The 13,801-nt window shown below is 35.2% G+C and overlaps 3 protein-coding genes across 5 annotated transcripts; 2 read left to right on the top strand and 1 right to left on the bottom strand.

The window, feature by feature from the left end:
- The first annotated feature begins 33 nt into the window (after positions 1-33).
- LOC131667781 (protein Tube) lies at positions 34-1,943 on the top strand. Its single transcript, XM_058941478.1, has 5 exons — positions 34-440; positions 651-811; positions 884-1,053; positions 1,291-1,625; positions 1,707-1,943. Exons 2-5 carry the CDS (start codon positions 654-656, stop codon positions 1,941-1,943), a joined length of 900 nt encoding a protein of 299 aa, XP_058797461.1. The 5' UTR covers positions 34-440; positions 651-653.
- LOC131667777 (rabenosyn-5) lies at positions 1,944-4,600 on the bottom strand. Its single transcript, XM_058941470.1, has 6 exons — positions 4,182-4,600; positions 3,724-3,846; positions 3,503-3,643; positions 3,263-3,424; positions 2,433-3,187; positions 1,944-2,311 (listed from the first exon to the last, which is right to left on the bottom strand). The coding sequence occupies exons 1-6, from the start codon at positions 4,312-4,314 to the stop codon at positions 2,069-2,071; spliced, it is 1,557 nt and encodes a 518-aa protein (XP_058797453.1). The 5' UTR covers positions 4,315-4,600; the 3' UTR covers positions 1,944-2,068.
- Positions 4,601-4,736: 136 nt separating this feature from the next.
- Positions 4,737-13,736, top strand: LOC131667774 (rho GTPase-activating protein Graf-like). 3 transcript variants are annotated; one of them, XM_058941465.1, is made up of 19 exons: positions 4,737-5,713; positions 7,243-7,400; positions 8,294-8,365; positions 8,439-8,540; positions 8,622-8,732; positions 8,806-8,910; positions 9,224-9,295; positions 9,495-9,561; positions 9,808-9,905; positions 10,015-10,109; positions 10,224-10,305; positions 10,412-10,742; positions 10,839-10,944; positions 11,252-11,633; positions 12,110-12,305; positions 12,378-12,537; positions 12,798-12,848; positions 12,920-12,999; positions 13,080-13,736. In XM_058941465.1, exons 1-19 carry the CDS (start codon positions 5,554-5,556, stop codon positions 13,169-13,171), a joined length of 2,520 nt encoding a protein of 839 aa, XP_058797448.1. In that variant the 5' UTR covers positions 4,737-5,553; the 3' UTR covers positions 13,172-13,736. The 3 variants fall into 3 exon arrangements, with proteins under 3 accessions (XP_058797448.1, XP_058797449.1, XP_058797450.1); XM_058941467.1 differs by having other exon boundaries at positions 5,537-5,713; positions 11,252-11,639; positions 13,080-13,735; XM_058941466.1 differs by lacking the exon at positions 9,224-9,295 and having other exon boundaries at positions 11,252-11,639; positions 13,080-13,735.
- Positions 13,737-13,801: the final 65 nt, after the last annotated feature.

Below are 13,801 nucleotides of genomic sequence, written 5' to 3'. Positions count from 1 at the left end.
CGTTTCGAATGAAAGTAACTTTCAAATTTCGCGCTAGATTTTGCGCACCGTATAATGGCCCTGTGAATGACTGTATGTACGTCACATGGCGTGGAAAACCCGGCTTCTGCTACGGAGTTGCCCAAATAACATGATTATAGAGTGTGTCCTGTGTGTCGGGTTTCTTTCAGTACGCCGAACGAAAGGAAGCTACCATAAAAACACAGGCGTTGTTAGCTCAAAAATTTTGCTTTGTATTTTATACTAGTAATAGTGAATAGTGATTTCATGTCGAGAATAATGTTGGAAAGATACACATAGTTTAGGAAAGACTTTTAGTTTAAAGTTCGAGCTGTTTTGTAAGTTTTTAGTTTCGTTGGTGAGAAATAACGTTATATGCTAGATAGGGCTGTGCTTCGAAGATCCTGAAGAAACAGAACTACCGATTTTTTTTATTAATTGTAAGTCCAGAATCGTCTTTTTATGTTCTAACCTCAAACTTGCACTTTATTTTTTCGACTTTCACAACGTACAATGTTTTTTTATGAAAAGGCTTTGTGAAGAAATTTGTTTTAATACTTACCTTCAACTTGTTTTTACGTTTCACTAAAAAAGCCGGTTCATTACATGTGCATTTACTCAGTTATCAATCAATGAAATTAAATTTTCAGACAATGGCAACTTTTGAGACTGAAATTAGAAAATTGCCAGCTACAGAGTTGTACACCTTAGCAATGTACCTGAACGAGTCGAATTACTGGAAGAAATTGATGGAAATCGTCCCGGACGATGAAAACGAAAACGTCTCATTGTTTAGCCCCAATCATTATCGGTAAGTGGAGAAAACACAACTTGAATCTGACTCAATTTTAAACGTACGCTAATTTGGTTCAATTTTACGTAGTATGATTGAGCAAGCTATCCACCAACAAAGGCGATCCGGTGCTGAGATATTTCTCTCGGAATGGAGCACTATAGGCAAATATCGCCCTACTTGCAAATTGTTACTCGATTTGCTTGTCAAACTAGAGTTTTTCAAAGCTGCAGATTATTTAGCCGTCGAAGTGTTGAAAAGTAAGTTTTCGACACACCGTGCGCAAAGTGCGTCTTTCCCGCACGTTCGGCAGAAAACGTGCGTTGAAAATCGCACTTTCCACGCGTCGTATCAAAAAATACGGTACGGCACATGTTCGGGAAAGAGAAAAAAAAGAAAAGAATCTACTTTCTCGCACTTGTATCGTAATGTACTATTTCTCGTGTAAAAATTCCTTTTTTTATTTATGATGTATAATCAAAATTTTATTTATTTAGTCGATGCTCCCGAACGTCCAAAACAGGGTCCAGCTGCAGTCATCGATATTTCCGATGAGATGTTAGAAAAAATCTTGAAAGAGCAGGCCGCTCTAGTAACACAAAGTGAAGATGAATTAACGTGTTCTGTAAATTATGTAGAGGAACCATTAAACTTAGTAGTACGCACTGAAAATATTCAGGCAGACGTCGAACATTCGGATTTAATAGAATTCAGCGTTGACAGATCAGATATGATAAAATTTAGTAAAACTATTGACGATATAAAATATGTACCAGATCAAGTTTCATATATGCCGAAACCTGGTACTGAATCCGCCGCTGATAAATATGAGGTAACTTATTCATATAATGTACATAATGTCAAAACTGTATTATTACTGTATTCATAAAACTTATTCTAACATGCCTTTTAGTGCGCGCCGGAGAATTACGACTTGCAAGTCGTCGCGTCTGAAAATATTCCTCTGTGCGTAAACGATAACGACGAAATATATTCGAACGACAATAACACAATGGAAACTTCAACGATAGAGAGAACGATGTCGTCATCGTCAATCGATAACTTTGACACAACTACGCCAACTGCTTCAGAAAGTGACATACCCATTGCTGTACTCAAGTATAGTGACAGAATGAACAAGAATACGTGATTCGTTTCGATTTCGAATTTTATTTGTAAATACAGTGTAAAACTTAGAATGTATACGTTGTTTTCCTCTACAAAAAAATAACAAACGTAACAATAATGCGATTGCATATATATATCACAAAGGCTTCAGTCGTTGCCGGTACTGTTGTTTTCATTCTGCTGCATCGCGAAATAAGCGCTCTGAAGTTCTTTGAGATTTCTCTCCAGAGTCGCTACTTCTTCAAATTTGCACTCTTCGCGAGCTTGTTTTATGTAAAAACGTAGATTACTCATTTGCTCGACAAATGGATCGATCGAGTCTGTGGTGATCATCATGTTACCACCTGGACGGCCTGATGTACCCCAACCTTGCGATTGGTCCAACACCACCTGTGAAATATATATATTTTGTAATTTAATGTTTTATTTTTTAATAATTGAGAATTTATAATTATAATTTTTTATAATAAAATTAAATTTATCAACTAAAGGAGTTTTTTATTAATAGTACCTGGTTTGACGTAGGACTTTTCTTATCGCTTCGGTCGAATGGCCTTTGAGATATTTCTCTCTGCGACTCTTTAAGTTTCTCTAATCTCTCTTCATCCAATTGTTTCTCGTATGCGATTCTCGCTCTTATCTTCTCCGCTCTTTCCTTTTTGATCGCCTCAAACTCTTCTTCGGTTGGTACAGGTGGTGCTCTTAGTAACTCATTCTTCAAATAAATCATCGCCGATGTCCTAACCATCTGATGTAACCTGGACTCTTGTTTTGAGGCCGCTGGACTATTGTCGTCCACTTTGACTAGGGAGGCAATTTTCTTACTTATCAAGTCGATATTGTCGCCGATTTTAGCGATCTTTCCGCGTACAACTTGAGCATCGCGAAGATCATAAGTCGATTCACCCTCATTGAGCGAATTCCACATCTTGTAGTAGATATTCATGAAACGATCGCCTTCCTGCATCTGTACACGCATCTTTTCGTACCATTGGTGTACAGCGGGTTTTTCAAAGTGCCTCGCTTTCAGCCGTTCTCTTGCTTCTAAAAGATTATTACAATGCTGACAAACTCGAAAGAACTGATCACTGTTCGACGAGTCGCCAATTATTGATAACACACTATTCAAGCTTCCGCTGGACGGTGAACGTGCAAATTTTGATAGACCTACACCGGCTTGGACGAGGCGATTAGTGAACGTTATGGATTCGTTTGTAGGTGAAAGAGCTCCTTCTTCTTGCACCAAGGCTGGACTAGTCATTTTACCTATAATACATTATTACTGTTGAAGACTTATTCTTTTTTATTTTCTCTTTTTGGAATTTCATGATTAGTACTCACGCGCTTCGACTAGAGATAAGAATATACTACAGTCGTGACACATCATTACACCACACAGTCTGCAATGATGTTTCCTTCTGGTTAAGTTGAAACTTTTCGCACATGTCAGGCACAATCTCACATCCTTATCATCCATCCAGGGGACTATAGCTTGTTCGTGATCTGTTTTAAATAATATAAATTGTATTAACATTTTTTTTAACATACAAATCTACACAGTATTTGTAAAAATGTGCACACATTTTCGTCTGACAGGATCACTAGGCAAATTACTTAGCAGTTTATCCAGTCTTATCAAAAGTTTGTTAGTCTCTGTGGCATATCTCTCCAATCTTGTGTTTCTTATTTCTTTAAAATACTTTGAGTGCGATCTTGTCACACCTATAAAAAGAGAGCTGAAGTCATGATTAAGTTTTGAAAAAAACAAGTAAAAGGTGTAAATTATATCAAACTTAATATACCAATATCTTGTGGACCCCAATCAATTTCTTGTCTTTTACTTTGTACACTAGCTAATAATGCTTCTGGATAATCTTGAATTTCATCTTGCTTTAATATTTTTTTCTTGGCTTTTCCAAATAAATCTATAAAAACAAAAATTGAATTATATATCATATAAAGTATGCCAAGCAAAATAAAAGGAAATGTTTAAAAAGCAGGCGAGTGTGACACTCATTGGCCTCATTAGTTGTAATTGGACAAGTGAAACTGACTCACATATTAAATTCCACAGATAAACTGTATGAAATAGATGTTTGCATATTTGCAGAGAAAATGTTTTACTTTTTTATTTTTTGAAAACAGAAATTTTTTGATTAAAAAATATCTTTTACATATTTATCGCAAAAATATATGACACATTATTATTATTACACGCGTTGAAATTGAAGAATAGAAAACAAAAGAAAGTTGTGTAAACCTTTAAGAGACTTGAGAATTTCAGGATCATCCTTGTGATACTCCTCGAAATGTTTTGTCAGCACAGTGGGAGTTTTTAAATCTATCATGCAAATCGGGCAGATAAAGCCCTCCATGGCTTCAATCTCTGCCATTTTTCCAACCACTCAGATGTTCACCTCGAATTTTAACACCTCAAAATTACCGAAATAATCGTTTCGCTTCGACGCCGAACGATCAAACAATCATCGGGTCCAACAATGTGGAAAAATTGACAATCCATCCGTAAAAGCTAGGTGACGATCATATCAAACGGCCATTGTAAATTGTAGCATTGCGAATTAAAACTGCCACCAACAGATCGAGCTACTGTCCCGCGCGCGAAGGCAAAAACACTGACTCTGTAAGTCACCCACACACGTACATAAATAACAGGCGTCTATATACACACGAAGCAATACTATCGATTATTGCTCGGTGGTGTGGTGAGGGAATTTTCGGGCTGACAATGGATTACTTTTGCTGACGATCGCTCGCGACTTTTTTCCCCTTGTTTTTGCATTCTTCGCTTGCGTGCGCTCCGTTATGCGAGCAGTGAAACTTAGAGTCTGTTAATAATCGGAATCGTTTGCATCGTCCGCACCGAATCTATAATTCATTACAAGCTCATAGTATAATAGCCAAGCGGAACGAGTTATTCGCGTGGAAAAATATACGGTTCTTATACGTTTAAAAATAGAAATCCCGAAGCACACACAGACACGCAAGAGTAAGATAAAAAAACCTTCGATGAATGAAGTATAGCTATACGATAGCGAGCCGAGTCATAGTAATGACAGGACGAAAAGGGTCGATAATTGGTGCCTAAAAATAAAATTCCTATAAAAACAGGAGAGGAGAGAAAGAGAGAACGCCTCGCGTTTTACGACCGTCACTCCTCGCGTCAGCTCTCCCCGCTGCGCAGAGCACACAGATAATACTCAACACAACGTTGCGCACGCACGCAGATTACATTCTCTCTCCTCGTCAGTTGCTCTTGGATATACGTTTTGTGTGATCGCGCTCTCGTCCGTTCGTGCTTGTATAGTGGCGTCGTCGCGGGGTCCCCCCGCCGTGTCAAAAGAGTGCGTGTGTCCGTGGAAAGTGCTTGACGAGTAGAGCATACGTGTGCGAAATTGCCGCGGGTGTTGTTTTGTACGTGGATAAAGGATCTCGCTGAATACTCCTCGCCATAAATGCACGTGCTGGAGACAAGTGCATCAGGAGCAGTAGCCGCGGCGCCCGAGTAGTCGTGAGCAATACGCACGCAAGGCAGCGAAAGGGACGACGACGGAGCGAGGGAAAGAACGAGAGAGTGAGAGAGATTGGTAATAGCCCAACGAGCCAGGCGTAACATGGGTGTTGGTCTGAAGCCGCTCGAGTTCACGGATTGCCTCACGGATAGCCCCTACTTCCGCGAGAATCTCCACTATCACGAGCGTGAGCTCGACAAGACCAGCCAGCAGATCAAGCGGCTCATCAAGGAGGTCAAGGATCTGCTATCCGCTGCCAAAAGTTAGTTACCTTCTCTCTTACCGTCCATCAGTTTGTAAACATGTCTCTCTGTCTCTGTCTCTCACATTCTGTGCTGTTTCTGGCATCTTTTTCGCTCTCTCCCCTTGCGCTTTCCGTCTGTCTGTTTCTCTCTTTATCTTGTTGTATCTCCCTATGTCTCGTCTGAAGAGCTGCAGGTGGTTACAGACCAAGGGGGAAGGTCACGCTCATTGAGTGGCCCAACTCCTCTTTATTCCTTCTACTGCTGCATTGACTCTTTTTATTATTCATTGCTGCATGCTCCTATGCTTCTCTCTCTCTCTCTCTCTCTCTCTCTCTCTCTCTCTCTCTCTCTCTCTCTCTCTCTCTCTCTCTCTCTCTCTCTCTCTACTGTTGCTGATAATGATTATGTCACAGCACATCCATTTCAAACAACCATGTTCGATGTTTGTGTTATTCTATTCCCTCTGCTTGTGTGCTGTTGTACTACATTTTTAGTTCAATTGTCTCACTAAAATACCATAGTTTACAATGTTTCATTAATTATAGTAGGCTTGTAAGATGTTCTCTGCCAGCTCGAGTTGATGGATTATTTGTGTCATGTGATGAGACATTGTTTGTTTTATACCAAGGAAATTTACTGCTTCTTGTATCTCTGGTTTGTTTATCCTAGAGTAGCTTTTCAATAAGTGAAATGACAGTAAATGTAGACTTCTTGAAATAGACCTTAAAGTAATAATTATTTTTGGAGCTGAAGAATACAAAACAATTTCAAAGGCTCATGTTTCAATATACACTGTACGGATATACATTTAGAATATTTATGGTATTATATTTTATTTCCTTCAATGATAAATCATCTTAATGTTTACTTATTCTTGTAACACTTGGAATATTTTACAGTATTTTAAAATATTTACTAGGTTTAAAAGTTGATAATAACTTTCTATTGTATTTCCTTTTTTTAATGATTAAACAGAAGGTGTGGAGTATACATTATTTATAAGCACTTGGAGTTAATGTCTACAAGCTTTGTACTTGTTCAACAGTAACAAATATAAAAATTTTTATATTTTATTTTATTACTGCATAAAATAGTGAGCTATTTGAATAATTTGTTCTTGGAAGAATAATATTTATCATATGAAGTCTCTTTCATCCATGACATCATTTGTATATAATTCTATTTCTACATAAAATTGCTTATTGCAATGAACTAGTAGGTGGTATTATCAGTAATTGCATAAATTAAAGTAGTCCTTGTAGTATGTATATGACTAGATGATTATATAAACCTTTGCCATACAAGATACATCCATATATCATGAATATTTTGAATGTTATGATGAATAACATTAATATGTTTATAAAAGAAGAATTTTCTATTAAGTCAACTAAATTGATTCAAAAAATTATTCTGTGTTTGTTACAATATATTTTACAATGAATATTATATATTTCATAAATAGTTTTGAAATCAAAAGCAATCATGAAAATGCTTCAAAAATGCCAAAAGCTCATGATTCATTTTGAAATGCATTGTTTTCCAGATCTCTCTCGAGCTCAGAGGGCATTTTCAAAGACATTACAGAACTTCAGCTTCGAATGTATTGGTGAAACACAAACTGAAGATGAATTACACATATCTCAAAGTCTGAAGGAATTTGGTAAACTCATAGCATTGATCGAAGACGAGCGTGATCGCATGGTATGCACATAATTAGCACATTAGCAATGCTTTAATATTTTGTGTCCAAAAAATATTCCATTCAACATATTAATGGGAGAAAAAACTGATTCAAACAACACTCAAATGCATATCAAATTAAATTTCACAAAAGGCTAACTGTGTTAGTCAATGGTAAAGCGTACAACTTTTTTAATAGTGTGTTTCTACTTTTTCTCTTTCACAGTACACTTTACACTTTTTTCTTCACATACTGGCATTTTAATACTAATCTAACTTCTTTGAGTGATACTATCTTTCTACTTCAATTTTCTGTGACTACAAGCTTTTTTATACATTCAACAATTTACATTATATCAAAAATACTATACAGCTGATATTTTTTTTTGTATTTGGTACAAAGGAATCATTATAATTATACTATTGAAAAGGTAAAGTGCAGATATATCATATTTGTATAGTATTTTTTTAAAGCAGTTAAACAATTTTTAATTCTTCAGACACACATGAAAATATATTTTTGAAACCTATTTTCGAATAAACGATTTTCTTAAATGTTAGAATTTCTTTATTATACAAATACTAACTGGAATAAACTGTAAATAAAGCAATTGTTCTTCATCATAAAGAATTGATACTTTAACTTCCTAGTAAAATTTTGTATCATTATTGTACCTTTTCATCTTTGAAATATTTTTATGGAATGACTTGTAGTTAATATTAATAGTTTGATACTGCTTTTATTAGTGAAAATTGTTCTCTATTTTATCTATAATACACATGGACACTATCAATAATGTTAATGTTTACACAATTTTCAAGTCATTATTGAAAGTTAAATTGTTAATAAAGTACAAAGACAAAAGCTTGTAACAATCAGGAATAAATTTATTAGAGATTTCTAATGTTTTTAGCTGGCAAGAGCATACGATCAAATCATACTGCCCCTAGAAAAATTTAGAAAAACACATATAGGTGGAGTTAAGGTAAAGTTTCAGTCATTTATTCCTTGTTTTACAAATTCGATTTCGGAAGTACTGACATTATTTATAACTTTAGGAGGGCAAGAAAAAGTTCGAAAAGCAGACAGTAAAGTTTTGCCAAAGTCAAGAACGTTATCTCAATCTTTCTACTAAAAAGCAAGACAATGTTCTTCAAGAAGTACGTATTGTTGAAAAAGTTTATGAATGACTTTATTGCTAATTTCCCATATTATAATGTTTAACGATTTGGTTATGACAGGCGGATGCGACATTGGAAATGGCCGAAAGGCATTTCTGTCAAGCAAGTTTAGAATACGTCTTTTTATTACAAGAAGTTCAAGAACGTAAGAAGTTTGAATTTGTAGAAACGGTAAATTTAACTTTCTATCTTATTCTTTTGTTGAATAGATGATTTCATAACAAACTTATTCGTTATTTTTCAGTTACTAAGTTTTATGTTTGGTTGGCTTACTTTTTATCATCAAGGACACGAGGTCGCCAAAGATTTTAAACCATATATGACTGAACTACAGCTCAAAATTCAAAAGGTAAATTTATTAAGCGTTCTTTTATTTACAACCTTTTCAGCTAAAGATAAATCGCCTCCCGAAGACAAAAATAAATGTCTTTTTGTATTTTCAAGAGGGATTCTTATATGGTGACGGCCTTTGACCTTCAAAAATTAATCTAGCTTAATTAATTTTACAATTTGGTGTTTTATCGAGTCAAGTGTGTAAAATTAATATCTTTGCTATAATCAATCAAAAAAACTTGGTCATTATTATAGCTATTGAATTAACTGGCTGCTCTTACTGACAACTAATAATCTAATTTTGCGTGTGTGTGTTTTTTTCTTAAAAGACTCGAGAGAATTTCGATGCCACGCGGGATAAGACAGAATCGCTTATGAATAAAATGAAGGACATGAAGAAGGTATGTGCTTTGTGTTTTAGCATTTTCATTGCTTTATTATTAATAACTTTTGTCATATTACTAAAGTACAATCGATTAATACGAGTATATTTATGTTTTTATCTACATAAAAATTTATCTACATAAATTTATGTTTTTATCGATTTATGAATGAAATAAATAAATATTTAATTGTGTAAATTATTTTTCTATTTTTTAGTCGGCAATAGAAAGTGGCCCTAATAAACTTTACAGTAGAGAAGGGTATTTGTTCCTGATGGAAAAGAGTAAGTGACACGAATTACTCGCACTTGAATTTTCATTTTTTTTTAAATGTTGTATCGTTTCTGTGTTAACTGTATCTTACTCTCACTTTTTTACCAACTTCCGACATATAGTTCACAAAACTCTATTTCGTGATCAAAGTATCAATATTTTTTATCGTCAAAAAATACATTCGCGATTATTTCAAAAAGTAGTTTCAGTCCTATAAAAAAAACGAGCGGAAAGGTATTAGCGAACTATTTTTTCAGAGGCTTTTGGAACTACATGGACGAAACAATATTGCACATATCAAAAAGACAAAAAGGAATTCACAATGATACCGTATAATCAGCTCACAGGCAAATTTGTAAGTTTTGTTTCTCGATGTGCACCGCGCGAATGTCATTTTTGGCACGCAAAGAAAAGAATCATCTAGTGACTTAACAATATATCTTATCATTCATTGTTTTTAACAGAGCAGTAAAGACACTTTTACTCTGGCCTCTTGCGTACGGCGTATGTCCGAATCAATAGAAAAACGATTTTGTTTTGATATTACCGCTATCGGAAGGTCAGTCTTCTTCTTATGTATCATTAAATTTCCTCAATATCAACTACGTATTTAACAAGCTCATCTAAATTTATTTACGAAATAGATGACTAACGATGGCTCCTCATTTTTTAGGCCTGGTATAGTATATACATTTCAAGCATTATCCGAAAACGATAGGAAAGCGTGGATGGACGCGATGGACGGTCGAGAACCTGTAAGTCAAAGCTTATGGCAATCATAAATAATGACGTCCACGAGATCGTTGATTATCGTCAATTGGCATCGATAGTTATATTTACAGCGCGATGTATGATTTGTAGGTTCTTGCTTTGCAACAAGGTCCACTGGTGAAGCAACCCGACGAGAATGTTATAGACTCGACTGGTCTATTATTCATATCCAAATGCATCAAAGTATTAGAGGATAGAGGTTTAGAGGAGCAGGGACTTTATCGAGTGGTCGGCGTAGCTTCTAAAGTGAACAAATTACTCGCGATGGGCCTCGACCGCAGGAAATTGGAGAAGCTTGCGCTGGAAAATCGATACGAGTGGGAGAGTAAAACAATCACTAGTGCTCTAAAAACTTATTTAAGGACTCTTTCCGAGCCTCTCATGACATTTCGGTACTACGATAGTTTTATTTCTGCAGCAAGTGAGTTTTTTTTCACTTACAGTGGTAAACAAAAAAACAAAAAAAAAAGAACGAAAGCAAGAGTGTGACATTCTGATTTTTAAATTTAATTTACAGAACAAGAACTAAAGGAACTAAGGGTCAAAGACATACACACATTAGTGTATCGCCTACCTAAACCAAACCACAATGTTCTTCTACTACTCATTAATCATCTTCGCAAGTAATTATTCCATTGATTGTGTTATGAACATTGTATGATTCACATCATGATTCGTTAAAAATTTAGAGTCAAACGTTTATTAAACTTGGCGTGGCGTCGTGATAAGCTTTTTGATATCAAAACAACGTTAGTGCTTACAGTATCTGTTTTATTTGATTATCTTTTTTTTCTTTAATCGCCTTGTACACTGCTCAACGTAAGCATTTTTTATCGCATATCAAACATTCGATAAACGATGCATCTCTACGAGAACATTTTTAACGCCACGTTGAAATGAATGAATTCACAAGCTTTTCTTTTTTTATAGAGTGGCGCTAAAATGTGATAAGAACTTAATGACAGTGGGTAACCTGGCGGTATGCTTCGGACCCACGTTACTACGGCCGGAAGAAGAAACGGTGGCCTCGATAATGGACATCAAATTTTACAATATAGTCGTAGAGATATTAATCGAGAATTGTGAACGTATAACCGCGGGTCCGCCAGTTGATTTGCCAACCTCGCCTATGGGTTCGGGTCTTGCTTTGAGTAGTAGTACTTCGCCAGATAAAGATGAGCAAACTTCACCTGTTCTACAACAACCACAGCAACAAACGTCACCGGTGCAGCAGCCTCAACCACAGCCAAGCAATGGGGCGCTACATTTACCATGCTATTCGGTGCACACCGTTGTACCAGCTACGGTGCAGGTAAAAGTTAGTATTTTTGTTTATTAAATGTGCTCCGAATGTCATTTTACTTCGTATATAAGTCGATGTTGTTTTGAAGAATTATTGCTAGTGGTTTCGCGACGTGCTTGACTTATGCAATATATTTGTTATTTTACACGAGAGATATCAAGACGATAATTCATGGCGTTTGGCATTTTCTTGAAGTTTTAGCTCGTAGCGCTTGTTGAATCTTTTTTTACGTCGCAAGAACAGAAAATAAAATCTAGAATGATAATTGTCCAATGTTACGTATTATCAATACAGCCTTCATAGCTACTTTAGTATGTTTGCAACTTGATATGACGTCGATTCGAACATACATAAATTAGAACTTTATTTTGTGTAAATTAATTTGAAGTTTTTAGTTTTCAAGTGATAAATGTTCATGAAAATAGAATTATAGAATTGATAAAAATAGTTATTGCATATCACTAATTGTAATTGATTTAACCTAGGAAATTTCGCGATCCTATTATGATAGCCCATTATCAGTAAGTTCGAAGACGCCGTTGATAGACGCAGATCAGAAAAATGGTGAGGATTACCAGGAGATCGAGCACCCTAGTCATCGATTGCCTAACTACGCTGACAGTCATATTGCCCGATTGAAAAATCGCAATGCCAACTTCATGTATCATTCGACTGAAAGAGGTAATATACATTATCATAATCATCTTTCAAAGAAATCGAGCATATATAATCCATTCATCTTTGTAATTGCAGTTTCAGGAAGTGGAAACACGAGTAGTTCAAGCGAATCGATAGCAAGTGATCCGCCACCATATCTTAGCACTGGAGTTGTGCCCGTTAAGCAAAAACGGGACTCAATGCTGGTCAACGCACATTTTAATTACCCACCTAGAAATAATCCAATAATGTCTTTGTAAGTATATAGTTAGTTTTTATACATTGATTTCCTAGTTATTTGCTGTAGATAAGTAAGTAAACTTTGTTGCAATTATTCTCCAGGTGTTATTTCTTTTATCGCGCTTTATTTTTTGCATTTAACGTCTTGATTAATAAGTTACATTTTTTATCGCGTTAGTTTGATTGGGATTCCTAAACAATTTACAAATTTACAAAGTACTCAAGTTATTTGATGATAAAGATTTTATTAAATGAATATTGTTTTTTATTTTTTAGAGTTAATACTTCACCAAGTAGTGGTAGATCCAGCCCTGGTTCAGGGATTTGGTAAGTTTCTTACTGTAACTTTTGATTGAAGATGCTTTCGACTTAATTTATGACTTCATATAAATTTTCAGGAGAGTAAGGACACTGTACGCTTGTATGGCCGAAAGTGTTGGTGAACTGTCATTTGAACCTAATCAGATCATAACTAATGGTAATTTATATAACTATAATTTATGCTTAATAAATGAGGAATGGAAAAATTAAAATGATTAATTTTAATTTATGCTATAGTTCAACCATCGAGTGAACCAGGGTGGTTAGTAGGTACTTTAAATGGTAAAACGGGGCTGATACCGAAGAATTACGTGGAACAATTACCGTAATAAAAGAAGTCGGTCATCTAACGAAAAATAGCAAAGAAAACGAGTGTGATGATACTTCTGCTGACCATGCGGCCATCAGTATTCCCTCTTTACACATTCCAGCAAAGTGCACATTCCGCATTTACCAATTTATAGCACTTAGTGTGCAAATTTTTTATACCAACACATATACACAGACATAAGATTCACACGCGCGAAAGCTTCGACTCTCGGCTCTATCTTAAACATTTTTTGACATTAGCCAAGAAGCATGAAAGTAAGAAAAAAAGAATACGTATTCTCGTTAGTATCTAGCCGTATTTTTTTCTATTAAACGAAGGGAATCGCCGTCAAGATTCCTCCACAATCAACAATTTTGAATGCTTTTGCAATAGTATGTATACATTATAGTGTAAAAAAACACAAAGTTGTCGACAAATTATCAGCGACGACTATCTATCGAACAATTTGTTATTAGTCGGAAAAAACGGAGAGGTCTTTTACACAAGAAAGTTTATAATCGTATCCCATTTTTAAGGGGAAGTTAGTCAATTATGCATATTATTTATAAATACTATATATAAAAAATAAAATTATATATATTTATATCAATTATAAATATATATATATATACATATATATATATACATT

Source organism: Phymastichus coffea, unplaced genomic scaffold, assembly GCF_024137745.1.
Source record: "Phymastichus coffea isolate CEN01 unplaced genomic scaffold, Cenicafe_Pcof_1.1 PCOF00070, whole genome shotgun sequence".
Taxonomy (NCBI): domain Eukaryota; kingdom Metazoa; phylum Arthropoda; class Insecta; order Hymenoptera; family Eulophidae; genus Phymastichus; species Phymastichus coffea.
This window is presented reverse-complemented; position numbering and strand designations above follow the sequence as displayed.

Coding starts and splice junctions, on each gene's coding strand:
- LOC131667781 (XM_058941478.1), top strand. CDS start 654: ATGGCAACTTTTGAGACTGAAATTAGAAAATTGCCAGCTACAGAGTTG. Junction 812..883: donor TTTAGCCCCAATCATTATCG/GTAAGTGGAGAA, acceptor AATTTTACGTAG/TATGATTGAGCAAGCTATCC. Junction 1,626..1,706: donor CCGCCGCTGATAAATATGAG/GTAACTTATTCA, acceptor CATGCCTTTTAG/TGCGCGCCGGAGAATTACGA.
- LOC131667777 (XM_058941470.1), bottom strand. CDS start 4,314: ATGGCAGAGATTGAAGCCATGGAGGGCTTTATCTGCCCGATTTGCATG. Junction 3,847..4,181: donor AATTCTCAAGTCTCTTAAAG/GTTTACACAACT, acceptor TTGTTTTTATAG/ATTTATTTGGAAAAGCCAAG. Junction 3,188..3,262: donor CTTATCTCTAGTCGAAGCGC/GTGAGTACTAAT, acceptor AATGTATTATAG/GTAAAATGACTAGTCCAGCC.
- LOC131667774 (XM_058941467.1), top strand. CDS start 5,554: ATGGGTGTTGGTCTGAAGCCGCTCGAGTTCACGGATTGCCTCACGGAT. Junction 7,401..8,293: donor AAGACGAGCGTGATCGCATG/GTATGCACATAA, acceptor TAATGTTTTTAG/CTGGCAAGAGCATACGATCA. Junction 9,296..9,494: donor AAATGAAGGACATGAAGAAG/GTATGTGCTTTG, acceptor TCTATTTTTTAG/TCGGCAATAGAAAGTGGCCC.